This window comes from Somniosus microcephalus, chromosome 8 (assembly GCF_052327205.1).
Source record: "Somniosus microcephalus isolate GS21.2 chromosome 8, FLI_Smic_1.0, whole genome shotgun sequence".
NCBI classification, from domain to species: domain Eukaryota; kingdom Metazoa; phylum Chordata; class Chondrichthyes; order Squaliformes; family Somniosidae; genus Somniosus; species Somniosus microcephalus.
In genome coordinates this window covers 34,638,576-34,661,892 of record NC_140994.1, presented here as the reverse complement: position 1 = coordinate 34,661,892, position 23,317 = coordinate 34,638,576, and the positions used below count along the sequence as shown (strand labels likewise).

Genomic DNA, 23,317 nt, shown 5'->3' with positions numbered 1-23,317 from the left:
ATGTCTGCCCTTCCTTCCCTCCTGGCCTCATTTGTGCGTTCAATCCTTTCCCTTCCTTCAGGGATTTCGTTATCAGGCTATTTAATCCTTCTACTGAAGTAGCTGTTTCCCCATTCTCCTGTTCCCCTGGACGTAATTCAGCGTACTCCTCCATTTCATCCATCATTTTCTCCAATGCTTTCATCTTCTCTTCCTCTTGTACTTTGGCTTCCAGTGCTTGGAGAAGTTGCCTCTCGATGCTCTCTAGCTCATGTTCAGGGCCCATTCCCAGTTGAAACTGTTCTTCAAGTCGGTCAACCTCGGTAATTGCCGCCTCATATTTGTCTTGGGCTTCCTTCCATATTTTTATGAGTTCTGCCATGTCTTTCACCTCTACATCCTCATCTATGTATGGAACTTCTACCGATGAGTCTGTCTTGGCCCTGAGCTCCTCAAGAATTTCCTGCAGCCTTTGGACTTCTTGCTCATGTTCAACCTTTAGTTGCTCATATACTTCCAACGAAACTAGCTTTTCGGAGGTTGCTGAGTTAACCCCCTCCAGAATTGTAGTCTGGGCCTGTTCATACTGTTTTTTCAACTTCTCGCACTCTGCTTGTAAGGAGTCGTAGAGAAGAACTGGAATAAAATCCTGGCTTCCTGAAGATTCCTCTTCATTTGTTTCTTTCGCAATTTTCTGTTGGAGTTCAGCCAAGGCTGCTATGCTATCTGCCTCTCGAAGTCTCACTGCCATCAACTCTTCTTTATTCTTGCAGTCCATCTCAGCCATTTCCCGTTTACTTTCATTTAACTGAGTGAGTAGTCCCTTATTTTGGGCTGAGAGATATTGCACCTTCTCATGTAGACCCTTGCACTCCTTCTCTGCTTGACATAGCTGATTACCGCTGATTTGGTTCTGCGTTTCAAGTTCCAACATCCTTTGCTTAGCTTCTTTCAGTTTCGCCCCTATAAGCTCCTCTTGCAACATGGCCACATTATTCTCATCAGGTAAAGAAGCGTTTCTCTTTTCCATGTCCAAGATTTGTTTCTGCATCTCCTTAAGAGCACCCTGTGATTCAACTTCTCTTAACTTTGCCTGCACTAGCTCCGTCTCTAATTGCAGAACAAAATCCTCAGTGCAGCGTGATTTGCCCTTCTGCTGTATCTCTAGATCATGCAAATATTCTAACCCCTGAACATCATCAGGGAGATGTGATCGGTAATTGGTCACGATGGCTCTATGGTCGCTCTCTGCTTGAGCCAGTAGGTTCTGTTGTCTTTCCAGACTCTCCCATTCGGTGTCATAGAACTTTTTCATTGTTTTCATCTCTTGTACGAGGCGGTAACTTAATTGTTCTAATTGTTGTTGTACTTTGAAATAGCGTTGAGTTCGAGCCCGGTGTTCCTCCGTAATGCATATGTCTGTAGCTTGAACAGACTCAGAATTCTCTGTCTTTATGCACGCCATCGATTTTCCAACCTTAGTCCGTGAGTTAATGTTAACCTTGTTTTTCATACATAAGCTGGACTTATCGTCTTCCGGCTCAGAGTCTGAGCTGCTTGTCTGCACCGAGTCCTCACTCGTCATTGCTTGTCGGTAGTGCCATTCCATGTCTATTTTCTTGATCCACTCCCGTCCTAGAAGTGGTGGTCCTCCCTCAGGTAGTACGTACAAATTCATTCTTGGGTGTACTTTACCCCTATCTCTCACCTTGACTCTTATTTTCCCCATGGGGTATACGCGATGCCCCGTGTATGTCTGTAATACGAACTTGGTATTTCTTAAGGGTATGTGAGAGAATAGTCGGTGGTAGTCCTTTTGGTTGATGACTGATACAGCTGATCCCGTGTCCAGCTCCATTCGTACTTGGACTCCAGCTATTTTTAGTGTGACCCAGATCGTCTGTAGATCAGTTACTTTACCCACATTGTGGATTCTCAGACTATCCAACTCCTGGCTGTTTGGGTCTGAGTCTGGATTTTGTTCGTCTGAACTCTTTTCAGCCACCTGATGCACCTTGTTGTACTTTTCTTGTGGTGGTGGCTTCCTTTGTTTGTTGGTCTTCTTTCTGGACCTGCATACCTTCGCGATGTGACCCAGTTTGCCACATTTCCTGCACTCTTGATTCTTAAACCAGCACTGATTCTGGTCGTGCGTTGTCTTTCCACAACGGTAGCATTTGGAAATGCTTGCAGTCATTTGGTCCACCCCGAGTGCCGCCGCCTTTAGCTGCATTTCCGCCGTTCCTTTCACTGCGGCTTCGTGCGATGAAGCTATGAGGACAGCCCTGTCCAGTGTGAGGTCGTTTTCCTCCAGGAGTCGCTTCTGCGTTCCTTCTTTGGCCAAGCCGCATACGAACTTGTCCCGCAGCGCCTCTGTCAAATTCCCTCCAAGCTGGCAGTATTTCGCTAGCTTACGCAGTTCGACTAAGTATTCCGCATTGCTTTCATCTTGCCTCTGGGTTCTGGCGTAAAATTTAAATCGTTCAGCCAGTATCAACGGTGTGGGGTTCAAGTGATCCTTCAGCACTGCTACGATCTCTTCGAAGGTCTGGTCCACTGGTTTAACTGGTGCTATTAGATGTTTCAAGAGCCCGTATGTTTTTGCTCCCATCGAATTTAACAAAGTTATTGCCTTGTCGTATATGGCTACGCAATATATTCCTATGCGTTCCCCATACGTGGCCCTGTCTTCTATTTCAGCATTAAAATCATTAATATTTCCTCGCTTAGGCATCTTCTTCTCTTTTCGAGTACAGTACAAGTATTACTTTACTTATTATTAATTTTCTTCTCTCTTCTTGAGAACACCACAAGCATTGCTGTACTTATACTTATTTTCCCTCTCTTCTTGAGAACACACCAGCCTTTCTGAAAAATCTTATTACTTTCCTGAAATTCTTAATAATTTCCAAGATGGCGGTTTCCCGCTTCTTCCTTCTTCTTCAGCGGTTTCCCCGCGAAAAATGGTGGCTTTCCCGCGCTTCTCGCTCTCCCCGCCCACTTCGATGGCGGTTTTCCTGCGCTTCTCGGCGCTCTCCGCCCACTTCAATGGCGGTTATCACCCGTTCCCCGACGCTGACTTTCAGCCCGAGTGCGGCCCTTATCAGCGGATGCGATCGATGGCCCGGCTGCGCCTCGCACTTGAAAGCGGCCCCCGGCCTCTGGCTCACCCGCTCGCGCGGCTCTTGCTCGCTCCCTCCCGGGCTCTGGCTTACCCGCTCGCGCGTTTCACCGCGGCTCTTATCAGGGATTGCGATCGCCCTGTCTTTGCAGCCAACGCTGCGGCTTACCCACGAGGTTATGGAGGCTTCAGGGTCCTAATGCCTGTCGCTTCCAGCCTGTCGGTTCCAGACTGGTGAGGATTGAAACCTCTCTTCAACGTCCTGTCTTCGGACGAAGCCGCCGTGGAACAACTGCCGCAGGGTTCGAATCCTGACTCGTCGCCAATGTTAAGTCTGTGGGTTGTATTATAAATAATCACAGACTCCACTGTTAACAAAATAAAACACGTCTTTACTATTCAGAGGCTCGGGCGATTCTGCCCTAGTTAACGTATCACAACCCTTATATACTGGTGTGGTCACTATCGGTATTACAGTATACATGAGCCAATAGATAGTGCCACCCTAAAGTAGTGCTCTTAAAGGCGAACGGTTACATTCTATAGTTCCCTTAAAGGTAAACGGTTACATACACAACATTTACCATCTCAGCAATATCATCAAAATTGGAGGAGCAGCTGAGCAGAAGCCAGCCGCTTCCCTTATTGGTTTCATTTATTCCCTGATTTGTGAAACTGAAGGCCATTTGGAACATTGATTTAGGTGCATGAATGAATGAACATACCTGTTATCGGTATGTTGTAAAAACTAATCAAACTACTTGTACACCTTTTGTCCATTAAGTTTGCTAAAGTGACAGGACAATATTCAAGTGAGCACTGTACTGGAAGTGACTCAAGAATCCTTTACTCCCAAGCATCAGCGTACTATTTTATTTCACTAATTTCTTTATATGGAGTTTTCTCCTTTTGCTTCTTCTCACCTGAATGTAACTGTAGTGTATGTACCTTTAAGAGGAACTATGTTTTTGAAGCCCCTGTATACTGTAGCACCAGTAGTGACCACGCGGGTATATAAGCCTATGTAGCGTCTTGTGTAGTTAGTTCACCTCCAGACTTTGTTCAGTAAACACTTGTTAAATCAACTCCTGCATTCCATGTCTCCATTAACACACGGATCTAACAGTGGCGACGAGTTAGAAACGAACTTACCTGCAATTCGGCAGCACCTCAAGGGGATCGATTCCTCAGATGAAGGTCGAAGCCAGAAGCAAGAAAATAAATAAATAACTTGAAGAAACTCGAAAACGAGGGCCAGGCTTGGTCTCCAGTCTGTGGTTTCCCCAGATAAACGGGCTGGTGGCAGGTAGTGCACTGATCCTTCCTGGGCTGCGGCGGGCTAGAGCTCGATCGGGTGGCTCTGCAACGGGGCTGGGCAGCGAGTCGGGAAGCAGAAGCAAAGAGAGAGAGAGGGTGGAGCACTCCGGGCGCGTCCGGTGCTGCGAAGCAGGTCGGCGTTCGGACTGAGCAGAGGGAGGGGAAAGTCCCAGAGGGTCCGCTCCACGATGGGAACGGTTCTCCAAGTAACGGAGAAACTATTGAAGCGATATATAAAAAAAAATAGAAATACCGCGAAAAACTGCATGTCGCAACGGGAACCGCAGAGAACAGCGTTGGCAGCAGCGGCAGCGGCGAGAAAGCACGGGAGGCGCCATCTCAACTCGACGGGGAAGAAAAAAAAGTGTGGGAGGCGCCATTTTGATCCATCGGGGACGGAGGAAAAGCGCGGGAAGCGCCATTTTAGATTTTCAAGATGCCAAAGACTGGCAATATTACTGCTTTCGATAGTGATATAGAAGATTGGACCACATATGTGGAAAGAGTGGAGGTATATTGCAAGGCGAATGAAGTAGCGGATGATAAAAAGGCATCGGTACTTCTAAATCTGATGGGCGCAAGGACATACGGGCTGTTACGAAACTTGATCACTCCAGCCAAACCGATGGACAAGAATTTTAAGGAGATTGTTGATACCTTACAAGAGCACTTAAACCCAACACTGCTGCTGATAGCGGAACGATTCAAATTCTTCAGGAGGAATCAGCACAAGAATGAAAGTAACGCTGATTACCTCACCGAATTATGAAAGCTGTCAAAGTACTGCCAATTCGGGGCAGGACTGGCAGATTCTCTACGAGACAAATTCGTCTGCGGTCTCCTAAGCGAAGGAACACAGAAAAGACTACTTTCTGAGAAAGATTTGACACTGGACAAGGCTTTCAGTGTGGCTGTATCATACGAAGCAGCAGCAAGAGGAGCTGCAGAGATACAGCAAAAGCCACAGGACTTCGGCACCCATGAAATGACACAGGGTTTCGAGAGATGTTATTGCTGCGGCAGATCCACCCATGACCAGAAGGACTGCTGGTTCAAGGACAAAGCATGCAGGCAATGCGGAAAGATGGGACACATTGCACGTGTATGCAGATCTGGAAAGAAATCCGCTGACAGTAAAAAGGTCAATAAGGAAAAGTACAGAAAGGTACAAATGATGACGGACAGTAGCTCCGAAGACCAGAAGAGCGATAGCGACTCCGAAAACAAGAGACTAAGCTGTCTCAAATTACATAATGTAATTGCCAAAGAAGATTACCAGGCCATTTGGGTTACCCTCACGATAGCGGGGTCCCCAGTCAAAATGGAGCTAGATACAGGATCAGCTCTGACCGTCATGAGTCGACGGGATTACGAGCGGCTATTTCCGCATATACCTTTGAAAGACACATCCATTATCTTGAAGACATATATGGGGCAGAAAGTATACCCCAGAGGGAAAATAAGGGTGCCTGTTGTATACAACGGCAAGGAAATACAGAAGTTGTATTTATACGTTCTGCAAGATGGTGGTCCACCGTTGTTGGGACGTGAATGGATCAGAAGGATACGTTTAGACTGGCACTCCATTCAGGCACTGACGGTGACCAGTAAGAAAAAAAACGATGATGACGTCATACCTGGACGATTAAAAGAAATCTTGGCTAACGCCAAAGAAGTGTTTCAACAGGAACTAGGAACCCTGAAAGGCGCCACCGCCTCAATAAAAGTGGAAGATGCGGCAATTCCCAAATTTTTTAAGGCAAGGCTGGTGCCATACGCAATTTGTCCAGCCGTCGAGGCAGAGCTGGAGAATTTGGAAAAAGCAGGCGTGTTATCCAAGGTAGATTGGAGCGAGTGGGCAACACCCATCGTCCCGGTCATGAAGAAAACGTTGAATAATGATAAATCTGAAGAACAGAGAAAAGTTCGCATCTGTGGGGACTTCAAGGTGACTGTAAACCCGGTTCTTCACACGGTACAGTATCCTCTTCCGAGGATAGAAGATATTTTCGCCTCACTATCTGGAGGGAAACGTTTCACCAAAATTGACTTAGCACAGGCATATCTACAGATGGAGGTTGAGGAGGCCTCTAAAAAGTATCTCACGATAAACACACAAAGGCCTGTACCAGTACAATCGACTGGTTTTCGGAGTGGCATCAGCTCCGGCTATCTGGCAAAGAGCTATGGAGCAAGTCCGGCAAGGGATTCCGGGGACTCAATGCTACCTAGACGACATCCTTGTAACAGGAGAAAATGACAACGAGCACCTTGCCAACTTTGCTCACGAGGCTGAGAGAACGGGGCCTACGAGCAAATCGCCCCAGTGCGAATTTTTCCAGAAACAAATATCATATTGTGGCCATGTCATTAACGAAGAAGGGTTGCATAAGTCACCTGAAAAAATTGAAGCGGTCGTAAAGGCCCCAGCGCCTGAAAATGTCTCACAATTAAGGTCGTTCCTGGGATTAGTAAATTACTATCATAAATTTTTACCAAACTTGTCGACGGTTCTGCACCCGCTTAACGCACTGCTACAAACGGGAGTAGTTTCGAAATGGACCGAAGACTGTAAACGTGCCTTCCATAAATGCAAAGGCTTGATCACGCTCATTACAACCCATCACTGCCAATCAAACTGGTGTGCGATGCATCCCCTTGCGGCATGGGAGCGGTATTATCGCATAGATTCCCTGATGGCTCGGAGCGGCCGATAGCTTTTGCGTCACGCTCATTGAACTCAGCTGAGCGTAACTATGCCCAGATCGACAGGGAGGCACTCAGCCTGGTGTGGGGGGTGAAGAAATTCAACCATTACCTACACGGACAAAAATTTACCTTGTTGACTGACCATCAACCCCTCGTCTCCATATTCAACCCTAAAAAGGGCGTTCCCATTATGACAGCGCAAAGGCTACAGAGGTGGTCCCTTTTCCTAGGGGCACACCAATATGACATAGAATACAAAGGAACAAAACAGCATGGGAATGCTGACGGGTTATCGCGCCTACCGTTGCCAACAGTGGAAGAGGCGCCTACAGTGGACCCAGTGGAGATGTTCCACTCGACCATAGTGGAATGTCTACCGGTGACAAATTCTACCATTGAAAACGAAACGCGAAATGACCCGACTCTCTCACGAGTCTACGATTTAACGGTGAAGGGATGGCCAGCACATGGCGAACCACTGTTGCCAGCATTCTCACAAAGAAGAGAACAGCTGTCAGTGTGCCGAGGAACCTTGATGTGTGGATCCAGAGTGGTGATTCCACCCAAACTCAAGGATAGAGTGCTAAAGGAGCTTCACGAGGGGCATCTGGGTGGAGTGAAAATGAAGAACTTAGCCAGAGCGTTTGTGTGGTGGCCAGGTATCGATGGAGACATCGAAGAAATTACCAAGAGCTGTCTAGGATGCCAGAAGGTCCAAAACGCCCCACCACAAGCCCCTCTACATCCATGGGAGTGGCCCTCCTCTCCATGGCAAAGGGTACATATCGATTTTGCTGGTCCATTTATGGACTCAATGTTCTTAATCGCGGTGGATGCACACTCCAAGTGGCCGGAGGTAATAAAGATGTCCTCCACCACCACGGAAAAAACCATCGCAGTATTGAGGACCATATTCGCCAGGAATGGGCTGCCTGAACAGATCTGTTCTGATAATGGACCGCAATTTGTATCCGAAGAATTCAGGAAGTTCTTAAAAAACAATGGGGTTAAGCACTACACGTCCGCCCCATACCATCCCGCCACCAATGGATTGGCTGAAAGGTTTGTCCAGACCTTCAAGAAGGCCATAAAGGCCATGGGTAATGAAGACATAAATCTACAACATAAGGTAGATAACTTCTTGTTTGCATACAGGAATGCAACACATGTGGTTACAAACCAAACCCCCGCCATGATGTTTTTCAATAGAAGACTAAGATGCCGGCTGGATTTGGTCAAGCCAAACGTCAGAAGGGACGTAGAGAACCGGCAATTTCAAAGCATGAATGAAAGGCCAACTAGAACCTTCCAGATAGGTCAACCAGTTTTGGCCCGGGACTACCGTACCGAGAAATGGCAGCCTGGAACTATTTGCACACGACTAGGACCGCTGATGTATACCGTGGACATTGGAGAAAGCATAATAAGGCGCCATGCTGACCAGATCATAGTCATCCGAAAAAGGACAACCTACACCACAACTCTATACGCCTAGTGATGAAGCAGAGATACCCATAGTATCTACCTCCGATCCGGTGATACTGGAACCAGATGAACCCGACACTGGCATTGAAGCCGAATCGACCTTGCCAAAAGAACCTACTACACCACCGAAACCTAATACACCACTGAGGCGTTATCCGGACCGAGTCAGGAAGCCTCCAGAGAGACTGAATTTGTAATTGATTAACTTCAGCAAATGTGTATATTATTGTTCTTGTAAAAATGTTATTTAATGATTACTTAAAATGTTATGTACTATTTATCTAAAAGGGGAGGAATTGTAGTGTATGTACCTTTAAGAGGAACTATGTTTTTGAAGCCCCTGTATATAAGCCTGTGTAGCGTCTTGTGTAGTTAGTTCACCTCCAGACTTTGTTCAGTAAACACTTGTTAAATCAACTCCTGCATTCCGTGTCTCCATTAACACACGGATCTAACAGTAACGCTACATACTGGGGTATGTTCTCTAGGTGGTAGAGATTCCCAGTACGTTGACCGACTGGTCATTCTTCACATTGGCAGATTTATTGACCGTGAGAGAGAGGGACACACAGCTGATCCCAACCCTGTCCCCATTTCACATCCACACAAAGGAACTTTATTAGGTGCTGCTAGATTGTGATTTAAGAGATTTGATTTTTTGTTCTGTCCCATTTGCAAAAGCAGGAAGCCAATTGTAGTTCTTCCTCTACAGTCCAACTGCAATCTGATTACTCAGCATAAAAATCGATGATTGAATCTGCAACCTTTTTGGTCTTCATGAGCCTCGCTACAGGTTGCATGCACCCATGTAACCAGTGGTCACTTGAGATTGGCTTTAAAAAAAAGAGTTGGTTTACTCTTACATCAAACTGAAGCTGCAGTGGTCTTGTGCCATTGTAGACGTTTTGCTCTTCAGGTGAAAATATAAAGCTACTATTGCAGAGATGAAAAGGAAAACTGCAAATGTTGGAGATCTGAAATAAAAACAAAAAAATTCAGATACGGTCAGTCAGCATTTGTGATAAAAAAGACAGGTTAATATTTTTAGTGTGACCCTGCTTCAGAACATATTTCTCTTTCAGATGTTGATTGACGTGCTGTCCTTTTCTAGCATTTTATCTGTTATAAATCTCATCATCAAGAAACTACCTATGAAATAACGCTGGACGGCCAGCTGGTGGCGCCGTCCAAGGAGTATAAATACTCGGGCGTGGGCCCCAGCTTTCCAGGGACATTTTGTAAGACAAGAAACTAGTGAAGTACAACTAGACCTCCATGTTATGAAACAAGTTGATTAAAGCCTTGTTGTATGCTCAAGCCAAGTGCGCAGTGAGTTTTGTTACGTCAGGGGCTTTGTTTCAAATTACTATTGCAAGCCTCAGACATTGATGAGCTCAATTTCTTTTGAAGCAATTTTGATTCTTCATTATATTTAATAGTGCATCATAACGACTTACGATTATGTCGGGATCTTAAAGTCGGCAAAAGTCTCAGAGTAGGTGAAAGAGGTGGACACTGAGCAGGAATTTGGGGGTGGGGGCTGGGACTGAAGGTATGTTTGAAGGGATGGGTTTTTAGGAGCCTTTCGAAGGTGGGGACAGAAGTAGCAAGCAAGGTTGGACTGGCTTCCCTGAAAGGGCATGGGGGGTGGGGTGGGGGGGGGGGTTGTGGGGGCAGGTGGGGGGGTGCGCTGATAGTACAGTGCTGTGGAACCATTCATGATTTCCCATGTGGCCAGTCCATCCCTGGCAGCTAGATAAAGTGGTTTGGAGGAGCATTCTGGAGAGTGAGGTGACAAAACAATTGCCTCAATAAGGATATTATAATAAAGTAAATTGATATTAACAAATGTCTGATAATGTCCAATGTAGCTTCAATACTGAATTTCTGGGTTTGAAGTGGAAATAAAAATTAGCAACATATAAGGGTGATATGTATCCCAGCTGGGTTTACTCAGTTATATAAATGCGAGGTTAGGCACTAACATATTTCAAGCATTGCTGATTTTACTGGATGATAAATTTGTTGATCTGGTCATATTGACAGTCATGGTCACTGAATTGAATCCACCGTCTATTTCTAAGATTCCATTCTCCTTTTTCCCCCTCCTATAGTTAGCTGGTAACTGGAAAACATTGGACAGAGTGTGCAAAAAACTGGATTGTACCAGCACTGGCTTTCTCACGTTGCCTGAATTCCGATCTGTTCTTCGACTCTGTAATATAATCTTGGATGAAGATGAAATTTATCACGTGATGTCAAAATATGATGAAGACATGGTTGGCAAAATTAAGTATTCAAAACTTATCGACAAAATCTTCAAGGCTCCATGAATATCACTTGTTTTACTTGCTTTATACAGATTTGTTAGTAAGATGGTGTATTCCTCTGTAGTAAAAAGAGTGTCTCGTACTGATTATATTTTGGTTTGAATTTTTAATCTTATTAAATGATACCAAAACTGGGACAATGAAGGTTTATGACAATCACAGGTTTCCAGGATCGTGCGTCAGTTCATTGGGACAATCCCAGTCTCAGATCTTCATTTAACTTCATAAATAAATTAAGAATTTCACATTTAAGGGATCTTGGATTGTAAATATGGAGAATATCACACTGCCTAGCAAGGTAACAGCAGAAAATGCTGGAAACACTCAGCAAGTCAAGCATAGCATCTAGGAGTGAAGTGACAAGTTACTGTTTCAGGGATTGCTCTTTATTAGAACTCTGCAGCAGTCCTTCCCATCTGAAAGGAAAAAAATAGGTTTTTGTTGAAGTGTTGGATGAGACGAAGGATGAAATCTCCAGGACAGCTCTGAATTAAAGTGAGTCGGTGCTGCAGAAGAGAAAGGTCGAAAGTGTACGTATAGCAGTACATGTCGAAGAGGGCGGATCATGTGACAGCGCATAGGGGGAGAGAGGGTGGATCATGTGACAGCGCAGGAAGAGAGAGGGTGGAGCATGTGACAGTGCAGGGTGAGAGAGTGGATCATGTGACAGCACAGGGGGGAGAGGGGATCATGTGACAGCACGGGGAGGGTGGATCATGTGACAGCGCAGGAGGAGAGAGGGTCGATCATGTGACAGCGCAGGGGGAGAGAGGGTGGATCATGTGACAGCGCATGGGAGAGAGGGTGGTGTGATGAAATATGCCATTCATCACTCATCGGTATTCTCTGCCTGTGACTGTGGTTTGGGTTCAGTTTCATTTCCCTTACCTCAGTTCCGTTTCCTCACCATTGTATTGTATTGTGTGTAGGGCTCCGCCCATACCTGGCCCCTATGTAAGCAGGCCCAGCCTGCCTCACATCCAGTACAGCAGACCTCTGGATGGAAGATACCTCTCCACTGTGTGTTACCTTCTAAGTTAATAAAAGCCTTGTTTTGTTCCGCTAACATTGAGTCTCGGATTTATTGAGGCACATCAGGTGGATCATGTGACAGCACAAGGGGGAGGGGGGATTCATGTGACAGCACAGGGGGAGGGTGGATCATGTGACAGCGCGGGGATGAGGGTGGATCATGTGACAGCACAGGGAGGAGGGTGGATCATGTGACAGCACAGGGGGAGAGGGTGGATCATGTGACAGCACAGGGGGCGAGGGTGGATCATATGACAGCACAGGGAGGAGGGTGGATCATGTGACAGCGCAGGGGGAGAGGGTGGATCATGTGACAGCACGGGGAGAGGGTGGATCATGTGACAGCACAGGGGGAGAGGGTGGATCATGTGACAGCACAGGGGGAGAGGGTGGATCATGTGACAGCGCAGGGGGAGAGGGTGGATCATGTGACAGCGCAGGGAGAGGGTGGATCATGTGACAGCGCAGGGGGAGGGGTGATCATGTGACAGTCATGGCGGGGAGGGTGGATCAACTGTGGCTCAGTGGGTAGCACGCTCGCTTCTGAGTCAAAAGGTTGTGGGTTTAAATTCAGGACTGCTCAGATTTCTCCTTCAGTTGAGTTAATTTCTTGTTCAGCATCTCATGACGTGCATGTAACTTTGTAAATTGCTGAGCTCGGCAGAAGGATTACACAGGAGGTTGCGGGTGGAAGCATTACGAAAGTCATTGTGATACATAGTCAGGTTCAAAGTTCCAATTGCATAATCTGTATCCTTACAGAGCACCCACCCTGTATGAGGCCAGCAACATCATACAGATTGTCTGGCAATAATGCAGATTGATGATGGTTAGGTGGGCAAGTTTTATATTTACTGCTGTTAAGATGATAAGTACATGCAGATTATTATCCACAGCAGGTGACCCAGCAATAACTTTGTTTACAATGTTGAGCAACTCAAATAGGCTTATGGAGAAAAGTTGTTTGCAGTAGATTACATTAAATGTGTTTGTAAAACCCTGGCTTTCCAGATACCATGTCTACGTTGGGCCTTCCATAGTACACAGTAAGTAAACATAACAGTCCTGAAAATGTGTGGCCCGACGATCATGTACGCTGGGATCATACCCACTGGGGATCTCTGCCGCTGACCCTGCCAAGCTTAAAGGGGTCAGAAGGCGGTCTCTTAATTAGCATAGCAATGGTGGACACCTGCACCACGAGGGGCACAACTAGGACAACCACCTGGCCCAGGAGGCTGCAAACTACAGTAGTGGCAGCTGGGTCTGTGTGGGCGGGCGAGGGGTTTGGGGGGGGGTGGTGGGTGCTGAATTCCCTCCCCCCACTAATAACAGGGAGGTGCATGCTCGGCCCCCTTTGTAAGGGAGCCAAAATCCATACAGAAACAAAATTTGCCTCCTCTTCGAGAGTCCAAGCCACATTCCCAGACTGGGCCCCTAGATGGGTCCCATTTCAGACATTTCTTCGTCGAGTCAAAAGAAGCACTGAAGCTCATTACATGTGTAAATTGGGTTAATGTAAAGAAGTGATTGATTTGTGGCTGTAATTTCAAACAGAAATGGGATCCATTCAGTCTGTTACGCGTCACTGTTGCAAAACTTTTATTTTGAGGACTGAACAATATGGAACGTCGTGCAGCAGGGTGAGATGACTTTGTTTATGGGCGGGCTAACAGCTAGACTTTTGTCTGAGTCAGGAGTCTTCTTGCACTCCTTCTTTCTGATGCTTTGCTGCAATGTGGGCAAAGAACAGTGGTCGTGGAAGGAAGGGCTTTCCATCAACTTCAATGGAAATAAAAATCGGAAGAAAGAAAGAAAGACTTGCATTTATATAGCGCCTTTCATGACCACCGGACGGCTCAAAGCGCTTTACAGTCAATGAAGTACTTTTGAAGTGTCGTCATTGTTGTAATGTGGGAAACGCGGCAGTCAATTTGCACACAGCAAGCTCCCACAAACAGCAACAGTATAATGACTAGATAATCTGTTTCTTTTTATTATGTTGGTTGAGGGATAAATATTGGCCAGGACACCGGGGATAACACCGGAGATGTAAAATTGGCTGCCGATTTGCTATCACCTATTTTACACTATCACACAAAGTCAAAATTACCCCCAAGCAGTTTTAAACATGCAGCATAAAAAAGGCTTGTATTTATGTAGTACATTAGCACCTTTCCAAGAAAAGTCTCCCAGCACTTACTTTTTGAAGTGCATTCAAAGTTGCGTTCTGGGCAGACACCGCGGTTAATTTGTTTACAGCCAGATTCCACAAACAGCAGCGGACTGAATGATTGGTTATTGTGGTTTGGTAATGTTGGCAAGGGAAGAATGTTGGCCAAGACTCTGGGAGAAGGGCCTGCGTTTTTTCTGAAGGGGTCATGGGATCTTTAACATCCACCTGAATAGGCAGAGAGGGTCTCAGTTTATCGTGCTTGACTAATCTACTGGAATTTTTTGAGGATGTAACTGGTAGAATAGATAAGGGAGAACCAGTGGATGTGGTGTATTTGGACTTTCAGAAGGCTTTTGATAAGGTCCTGCATAAGAGATTAGCGTGTAAAGTTAAGGCACATAGGATTGGGGGCAAGGTACTGACTTGGATAGAGAACTGGTTGGCAGACAGGAAGCAAAGAGTTGGAATAAACGGGTCTTTTTCCGAGTGGCAGGCAGTGACCAGTGGGGTACCGCAGGGATCGGTCCTTGGACCGCAGCTATTCACAATATATATTAATGATCTAGACGAGGGAACTAGATGTAATATCTCCAAGTTTGCAGACGACACAAAGCTGGGTGGGCATGTGTGCTGTGAGGAGGATGCCGAGAAACTCCAGTATGATTTGGACAGGTTGGGTGATTGGGCAGAAGCATGGCAGATGCAGTATAATGTGGATAAATGCGATGTTATCCACTTTGGTGGCAAAAACAGGAAGGCAGATTATTATCTGAACGGCAATAGATTGGAAGAAGGGGAAGTGCAACGAGACCTGGGTGTCCTTGTGCACCAGTCGCTGAAGGTAAGCATGCAGGTGCAGCAGGCGGTTAAAAAGGCAAATGGTATGTTGGCCTTCGAAGCGAGAGGGTTCGAGTACAGGAACAAGGATGTCTTGCTGCAGTTGTACAGGGCCTTGGTGAGACCACATCTTGAGTATTGTGTGCAATTTTGGTCGCCTTATCTGAGGAAGGATGTTCTTGCCATGGATGGAGTGGAGCGAAGATTCACCAGACTGATACCTGGGATGGCAGGAATGACGTATGAGGAGAGATTGGGTCGATTGGGCTTATACTCGCTGGAGTTTAGAAGAATGAGAGGGGATCTCATTGAAACTTATAAAATTCTAACAGGACTAGACAGACTAGATGCAGGAAGGATGTTCCCGATGGCCGGGGAGTCCAGAACCAGGGGTCACAGTCTAAGGATAAGGGGTGGAATTCTCTACCATGGAAGGTAGTGGAGGCCAATTCATTAAATATATTCAAGAAGGAGTTAGATATATTTCTTAAGGCTAAAGGGATCAAGGGATATGGGGAGAAGGCAGGGACAGGGTACTGAATTTGGATGATCAGCCATGATCTCATTGAATGGTGGAGCAGGCTCGAGGGGCCGAATGGCCTACTCCTGCTGCTATCTTCTATGTTTCTATGTTAACATCTCATTCAAATGACAACACACCCTCACACTTGCACTTATCAGCCTAGATTATGATCTTGTAGTAGTGGAGTGGGACTTTAACCTGCAACCAGAGTGTGACCAGCTGAGCCAAGTTAATAATAGTGTCACTTTAGAATTTAATGGAAAATTTTAAAAGACTGTCCTTTTGGGTGGCCCTAAGTCTGATCCAGCTTTACATATAGAAATTCTTGAGGATTTAAAATAAAAAGTTTTCACAACAAAATCTAGCTGAAGTATGGACAAAGGAGCTGAATTCCAGAGGTAAGGTGAGAGTGACTGCCCTTGACATCAAAGCAGCATTTGACCGAGTGTGGCATCAAGGAGCCCTAGTAAAACTGAAGTCAATGGGAATCAGGGGAAAACTCTCCACTGGCTGGAGTCATACCTAGCACAAAGGAAGATGGTTGTGGTGGTTGAAGGTCAACCATCACAGCCCCAGGACATCACTGCAAGAGTTCCTCAGGACAGTGTCCTAGGCCCAACCATCTTCAGCTGCTTCTTCAATGACCTTCCCTCCAACATAAGGTCAAAAATGGGGATGTTCACTGATGACTGCACAGTGTTCAGTGCCATTCACAACTCCTCAGTATGCAACAAGACCTGGACGACGTTCAGGCTTGGGCTGATAAGTGGCAGGTAACATTCGCGCCACACAAGTGCCAGGCAATGACTATCTACAACAAGCGAGAGTCTAATCACCACCCCTTGACATTCAACGGCATTACCATCGCCGAATCCCCCACCATCAACATCCTGGGGGGGTCACCATTGACCAGAAACTTAACTGGACCAGCCACATAAATACTGTTGCAACAAGAGCAGGTCAGAGGTTAGGTATTCTGCGGCGAGTGTCTCATCTCCTGACTCCCCAAAGCCTTTCCACCATCTACAAGGCACAAGTAAGGAGTGTGATGGAATATTCTCCACTTGCCTGGATGAGTGCAGCTCCAACAACACTCAAGAAGCTCGACACCATCCAGGACAAAGCAGCCCGCTTGATTGGCACCCCATCCACCACCTTAAACATTCACTCCCTCCACCACTGGTGCATCCTGGCTGCAGTGTGTACCACCTACAAGATGCACTGCAGCAACTCGCCAAGGCTTCTTCGGCAGCACCTCCCAAACCCGCGACCTCTTCCACCTAGAAGGACAAGGGCAGCAGGCGCATGGGAATACCACCACCCCCAAGTTCCCCTCCAAGTCACACACCATCCTGACTTGGAAGTATATCGGCCATTCCTTCATCGTCGCTGGGTCAAAATCCTGGAACTCCCTCCCTGACAGCACTGTGGGAGTACCTTCACCACACGGACTGCAGCGGTTCAAAAGGCGGCTCACCACCACCTTCTCAAGGGCAGTTAGGGATGGGCAATAAATACTGGCCTTGCCAGCGACGCCCACATCCTATAAACGAATTTTTTAAATGTTTCATTTTGAGGATGTCCAGCAGATGGCGCTGTAATAACCTATAAAGACAGCAATCCAGCTTTTAGCTCCAGTTCTTCCGAATTGCACGACTCAGTGAAATACCTAACGTTTGGCTTGATTGTCAATCTGGGAGACTTGGTGAGTTTATTTAATTCTTGTACCAGACTATTGCAATTTCTATCAGATTTTATTAATATCATAAAATACTTTAGAGACAGTACATTGTTGATCACAGTTAAGTATAAATCATGACAAAGGACACACGGTATTATCAAATTTAATTAGTGAATGTGCTAGACGTAATGGAACATTAATTGAGCAAATAGCAGGATCAGTAAACACAGGTATTTTAGAGTTATGATCAGCAATTAATTATTGAACAAAAACATACTTCATTTAACTCATCTATATTGGTTGCTTGCTGTCAGTGAATTTATCAAATGAAGATATAGTGATATTTTGCTGGAACTGGCATATTCACGTCTAATTTATTGCACAAATGATGTAACACCATACTCAACAAATGAAATGAAATTGTCAATTATATAAATAAACTATTCACTATTATGGACATCAAATTTTTTTTGTACTGCCTCTCCTGGTTCTGTGATTAGTGTAGTGGTGTAGAATACATGCAACTACTTGCAAATGACAGCTAATGCTCATCTATAATAAAGGAGTTAGTCAATTGTTACAATCAACAATCTCCCTCCCTCCATTTATCTTCAATCTTTTGCCTCTGAGTGAGAAGACAGTGGGTTCAAACACACTCCAGGATTTGAGCTCATAGCCTAAGCTGAGACTCCAGTGTGGTACTGAGGGAGTTCTGCATTGTCCGAGAGGTGAGTGAATGTCTGATTGAACAGCATCTTTTTGTGCATTTTGATCCAGTTTTAAACGAGCAGCAATTTTTTCCAGCTAAACATTGGGAAGATAAAAGCCACCATCTCCTGTCCGCGCCGTAAACTCTCTATCCTTTCCACCAACCTCGTCCCCTTCCCCTGCCACTATCTCAGGCTGAACCAGACAGTTCCCAACCTTAGTATCCTATGTGATCCTGAGCTGAGCTTCCAACCCAATATCCTCTTCATCACAAAGGCTGCCTACTCCTACCTCTGTAACACCACCTATCCTTGTCCCTACCTCAGCTAATCTGTTGTTAAAAACCTTCATTCATGTCTCCGTCACCTCCAGACACCTATTCCAAAACCCTCCAGGGGCCTCCAATCCTCCGCCATTTATAAACTGCAGTTCATCTGAAACGCTGCTGCCTGTATCTAACCTTGTACTAAGTCCCACTTAACTATCAACGTTGTGCTCTCTGACCTACATTGGTGCCCATCCCCTAAAGCCTCAAATTAAAAATTCTCACCTCATGTTTAAATCCCTACATGGCCTTTTCTCTCTATATCTCTAATCCTCCTACAGTGCTACACCCTCCGCTCCAAACTCTCCATTCCACTAAGTCCAACCTCTTGTGCATCCCCCTTCATTCGCTCCACCTTTGGCGGTCATGCCTTCAGCCTCTAGAACTTCCTTCCTAAACCCCTCTGCCTCCATACTTCCTTCCATTCCTTTAAGACTCTCCGTAAAACCCACCTATTTGACCACCTCTCCTTGTATCTCCTTCTATTTCTTCCTTTCACTTCTGTGAACCATCTTGGGATGTTTTTCTACATTAAAGACACAATCTAAATACACGTTCTTATTGTACAAGTAGTCGTAGTTGTCCTAGTCATTGTAGTATCACAGGTCCATACAAAATATTTATCTCACTCCCCCTTAAATGTCGTGACTGACTCAGCTTCAGTTGTCATGTAACAAGACATTCTATATTTTAAATAACTCTTTTTGTGAAAAAATGTCTTCTAACCTCCCTCTTTATGATTTTAGTACTAATCGGGTGTTTATGTCACCTTGTTGCTGACTCATCAAACAGTGGAAATCATTTTTCACCGTTCAAATCTTTCAACAGCTCTAGTAGACTGCGCTATAACCTTCTCTGCTCTGGTGAGCCCATTCCTCCTTTGTCAAGTCTCACCCCATAAATATGTCCTGCCATTCCTGGGATCATCTCAGTAAATCTACGTTATACCTTTCCCATTCATGATAACTGTCGGATTGTCGGAAAACTCAACTGGTTCACTGATGTCCTTCAGGGAAGGGACCTGCCACTCCTACCTTGTCTGGTTTACACATGCCTCTCGTCCCACATTATGGGCTGGCTTTTTCCAAACTTGGTGGGTCCGTGGCGGGCGACGTTTGTGGTGTGTGGGGTCCGCGCATCTGTGTCGATCCCGGCCTCCAACAAGATTTTATGTTGATGTCGCTTGTTAAACCCACCCTGCGAGGTACCCGGCCAATTAATAGGAAGCGGGTCTGATGACGCCATTTGATGACGCGTCATCAGCCGGTTTCCTTAAAGGGGCCATGTCCACATTCACTTTGACAGTTCTGCTGTCAGTGATCTACAGCATTGAGGTGCTGCAAACACTGACAAGCACTGCACAGAGGTGCATGGCTGCACCCAGGCTCTCCCATGACTCCCTCCATATGCTTCTGGAGGGGGTCACAGCACACAGGGAGGTTCTCTTCCCTTCCAATGGGCAGAAGAGACCTCCCCAGGAGATCAACGCAGCCTGGTTGCACATTGCACAGGAAGACACAAGCAGGGATGTTGTCAGGAGGACCAGGCTGCAGTGGCACAAACCTTTCAATGATCTCAGTAGATCACAAAACGTTACTGCAAAGCCACACTCAACCTCACCCTGCAGTGCCACTCATCACATCCCCATCACTCTGCTTTCCCTACCCTACTCCTGCACATCCTTACTCACACCAACTTACCTTGCACCTCCACCCATCCCTCTCTATCTACATTATCACTTCCCCATCTCAATAGCCACCCCTCACACTCACCCTCATCCTAGTCCAATCATTCCAACTAACAACACACAAGGGTAGGCACGTGGGTGTTTTAGCCTATGTTAGTGTAAACTTTCTGTTATTGTGTTGTCAAACATTGAAATCCTTATTGTCTCCACTTTGCCTTCCTGGACAGGTTTGTGTGCACCTTTGAAAGTGTGTTAGTGAGTTTCAGTGAATGATGAGACATAACGGCCCCACCCCACCAATGGTGATGAGTGTGAAAGGAATGGCTTGGACATTGTAGGGATGCTTTATGGTGCTGGTGTGGGGTGGTGCCAACCTGGTGCATCATGTGGCAACCAGGGTGTACCGTGTTAAGTGAAGCAAAAATGGCCATGGTGAGGCCATCCCTGGCGTCCCGGGCAGCAATGTGGTTGGGTGCTGATGCCCTGTGTCCAGTGCAGCATCAGTTGATTGTGGAGAAGGTTGGTGTGGATTTTGGTGCTGCTGGTGTGCCCGGTGATGCTGGTGTTGGGGCTGATCGTGTTGTGATTCTGAGGATCAAGGTGAGATTTTTTCAAGGGCACCGATGCTGATGGAATAGATGGCAGGTGAGGTTGAGATGACAGAACAATCTGTCAATGTTGAGATAGGTTGTTCCAGGGAGGTGACAGTGGATAGAGAGATTACTCCAAACACTTCAAAAGTGCATAAAGCTCAAAAGTGGGTTCCAAATCATTAATGCTCCAGCTTCTAAGATTGGGAAGTGAACAGCTGCGAAATGGTAGGTTTTAGACCACTTTTGCAGCTTTCACCTATTCACAGCAATCCACAGTCATTGAAAACCCGACATACTTACCTGATGTGATAGTCGCTCTCCAGGAACCTCGTAGAAAACCTGGTAAAATGGTAAGTACAAGGAAAAAAGGTTCTTAACTACCTTGTAATAAGCTTTTAACTATCTAAATTGGCTGACCTGCCATTTTATATCGGGTCTGTTCAGGGATGACAAACCCGACACTTGGGAAACTGACAAGGAGGTGGATTTACAGTGGGATACCGACCCGCTGTCAATCTTTGTGATTTTGACAGTGGACCCACCTCCAAACCCATACTCTGAGCACCGGCAAAATTCAGCCCTATGTGGTTGATTCCTAATGCCCTCCAGGCAACTAGAGACAGACAATGAATACTACATTTCCAGTGTCACCCACATCCCAAGAACAATAAAAAAAAAATGAAATACCAATCAATCAGAGACAAACTAGAATTGACTTTGACTTCTTTACTTCTTTTCCTCATATTAAAAAATATCCACACAGGTATTGTTTGGAGATACCCATTTCAATGCACATCGTGAAAGCTCCTCACAGTAACGTTGTGTTTCTATGTGCACAGATACATTCTTAATGTCTATCTCTTGAATATCCTTGAGCCATGTGTGATGAAATATTCCATTCATCACTCATTAGTATTTCTCTGCCTGTGACTGTGGTTGGTTTCAGTTTCATTTCCATTGTATTGTACTGTGTGTAGGGCTCCGCCCATACCTGGCTCCTATGTAAGCTGGCCCAGCCTGCAGCACATCCAGTACGGCAGACCTCTGGATGGAAGATACATTCTCCTCTGTGTGTTACCTTCTAAGTCAATAAAAGCCTTGTTTTGTTTCGCTAACATCGAGTCTTGGATTTATTGAGGCACATCAATTTTATTGACTTAATTTTCAACACAATGGATCAACTCCTGAAACCCGAAGCATGCTTCGGACGCATCGGCACGCTTCGGACACTGGTTTATGTGTATGGAATTCTTCCTGGACAATTCCGCAGCCGTCAAAGACGCTACGGACGCTGCGAGTATGAAACTCGGAATTCTGCGGAATTGGGTAAGCCACCGGGTTTACCCCCTCATCCAAGACGCCGACACGTACCCGGCCGCCTGCGACATCTTAAAGGCGCATTACCAGCAGCCTACGAATGAGGTGTATGCTAGGCATCTGCTCGCTACTCGCGCACAGCGACCTGGGGAATCGGTGGAGGAGTTCCTAGGCACCCTGAAAACACTTGGCAAAGACTGCAAGTGCCAAGATGTAAAAGCCGCAGTGTACACTGACGAGCTTGTTCGCGATGCCTTTATCACAGGCCTCAGCTCCACTTACATCCGGCAGAGACTGCTGGAAAAAACAGGATTGGACCTGAAACAGGCTGCGGACACAGCACGATCCCTGGATGTGGCCCAGAGAAACTCGGACGCCTACTCTTCAGCCCGCGCCGTCCACGCCGCCATGTGTGCACCAAGGGCGCTGCCATCTTGGAAGGCATCTTCCCCGCCCGGCAGCCCGACACCGTCGGGGCCCCGCTCTCCCCCTAGAAGCCCTACGACAGCCGCGACGCGTCGGGGACCCAACTGCTACTTCTGCGGGCAGCCGAAGCACACCAGAAACCTGTGCCCGGCGAAAGGCACCACCTGCTTTAAGTGCGGTAAGAAGGGGCACTTCGGGAAGGTGTGCAGAGGGAACCCCGCCGGAAAACCCGCCACCGCCATGTGTGCGCCGTGGGAGCGGCCATCTTGGACGCCATATTGCCCGACCTCGTGGGGTCCGCCATCTTGTGAGCAGACAGCGTGGACGCCATCTTGTCTCGATCAGGGCCCTACAGTGGCATCGGTCACAGTGGACCAGACCAGGCCGCACCCGCTATCCAAATCAATGGTGGACATCGAGGTAAACGGGTGCAGGGTTAAATGTTTAATTGACAGTGGAAGCACGGAGAGTTTTATCCACCCTGAACTGGTACAACAACTCTCCCTAAAGGTGGTCCCTACTCGGGGTACCATCTCTATGGCTGATAAAACCCAGACATCGACCATTATGGGTTACTGCACGGTACAATTGTCCGTTAACGGAACTGTATACGATAATTTTTAAGTATTAATCATGAAGAATCTATGTGCGAGCGTGATCTTGGGCCTGGATTTTCAGTGCTACCACCAAAGCATCACGCTCAATTACGGTGGGTCCCAGCCGCCCCTCACAGTGTGCGGTCTGGCTACCCTGAAGGTAAAGCCGCCTTCGCTATTCGCGAACCTTACCCCTAACTGCCGGCCAATAGCGACCAAAAGCAGAAGGTACAGCTGGGAGGACAGGCGGTTTATCGCGACGGAGGTAGACAGGCTCCTGAAAGAGCGCATTATTGAACGCAGCAATAGCCCGTGGCGCGCCCAAGTGGTGGTGGTAAGGGGTAGCGAGAAGAAACGGATGGTGATCGACTATAGCCAAACGATCAACAGGTACACCCAACTAGACGCCTACCCGCTACCCCGCATATCAGAAATGGTGAACCAAATCGCCCAATACCGGGTGTTCTCCACCATC

The 23,317-nt window shown here is 46.6% G+C and overlaps 1 protein-coding gene across 1 annotated transcript in view; it reads left to right on the top strand.

The window, feature by feature from the left end:
* LOC147113440 (EF-hand calcium-binding domain-containing protein 6-like) overlaps positions 1–12,008 on the top strand; it is a 95,428-nt gene extending 83,420 nt beyond the window's left edge. Inside the window, exon 18 of the mRNA XM_085994516.1 lies at positions 10,726–12,008. Coding sequence (XP_085850642.1) covers positions 10,726–10,944 — 219 coding nt within the window. The 3' untranslated portion in view covers positions 10,945–12,008. The remainder of the gene's footprint in view (positions 1–10,725) is intronic.
* The last annotated feature ends 11,309 nt before the right edge of the window (positions 12,009–23,317 follow it).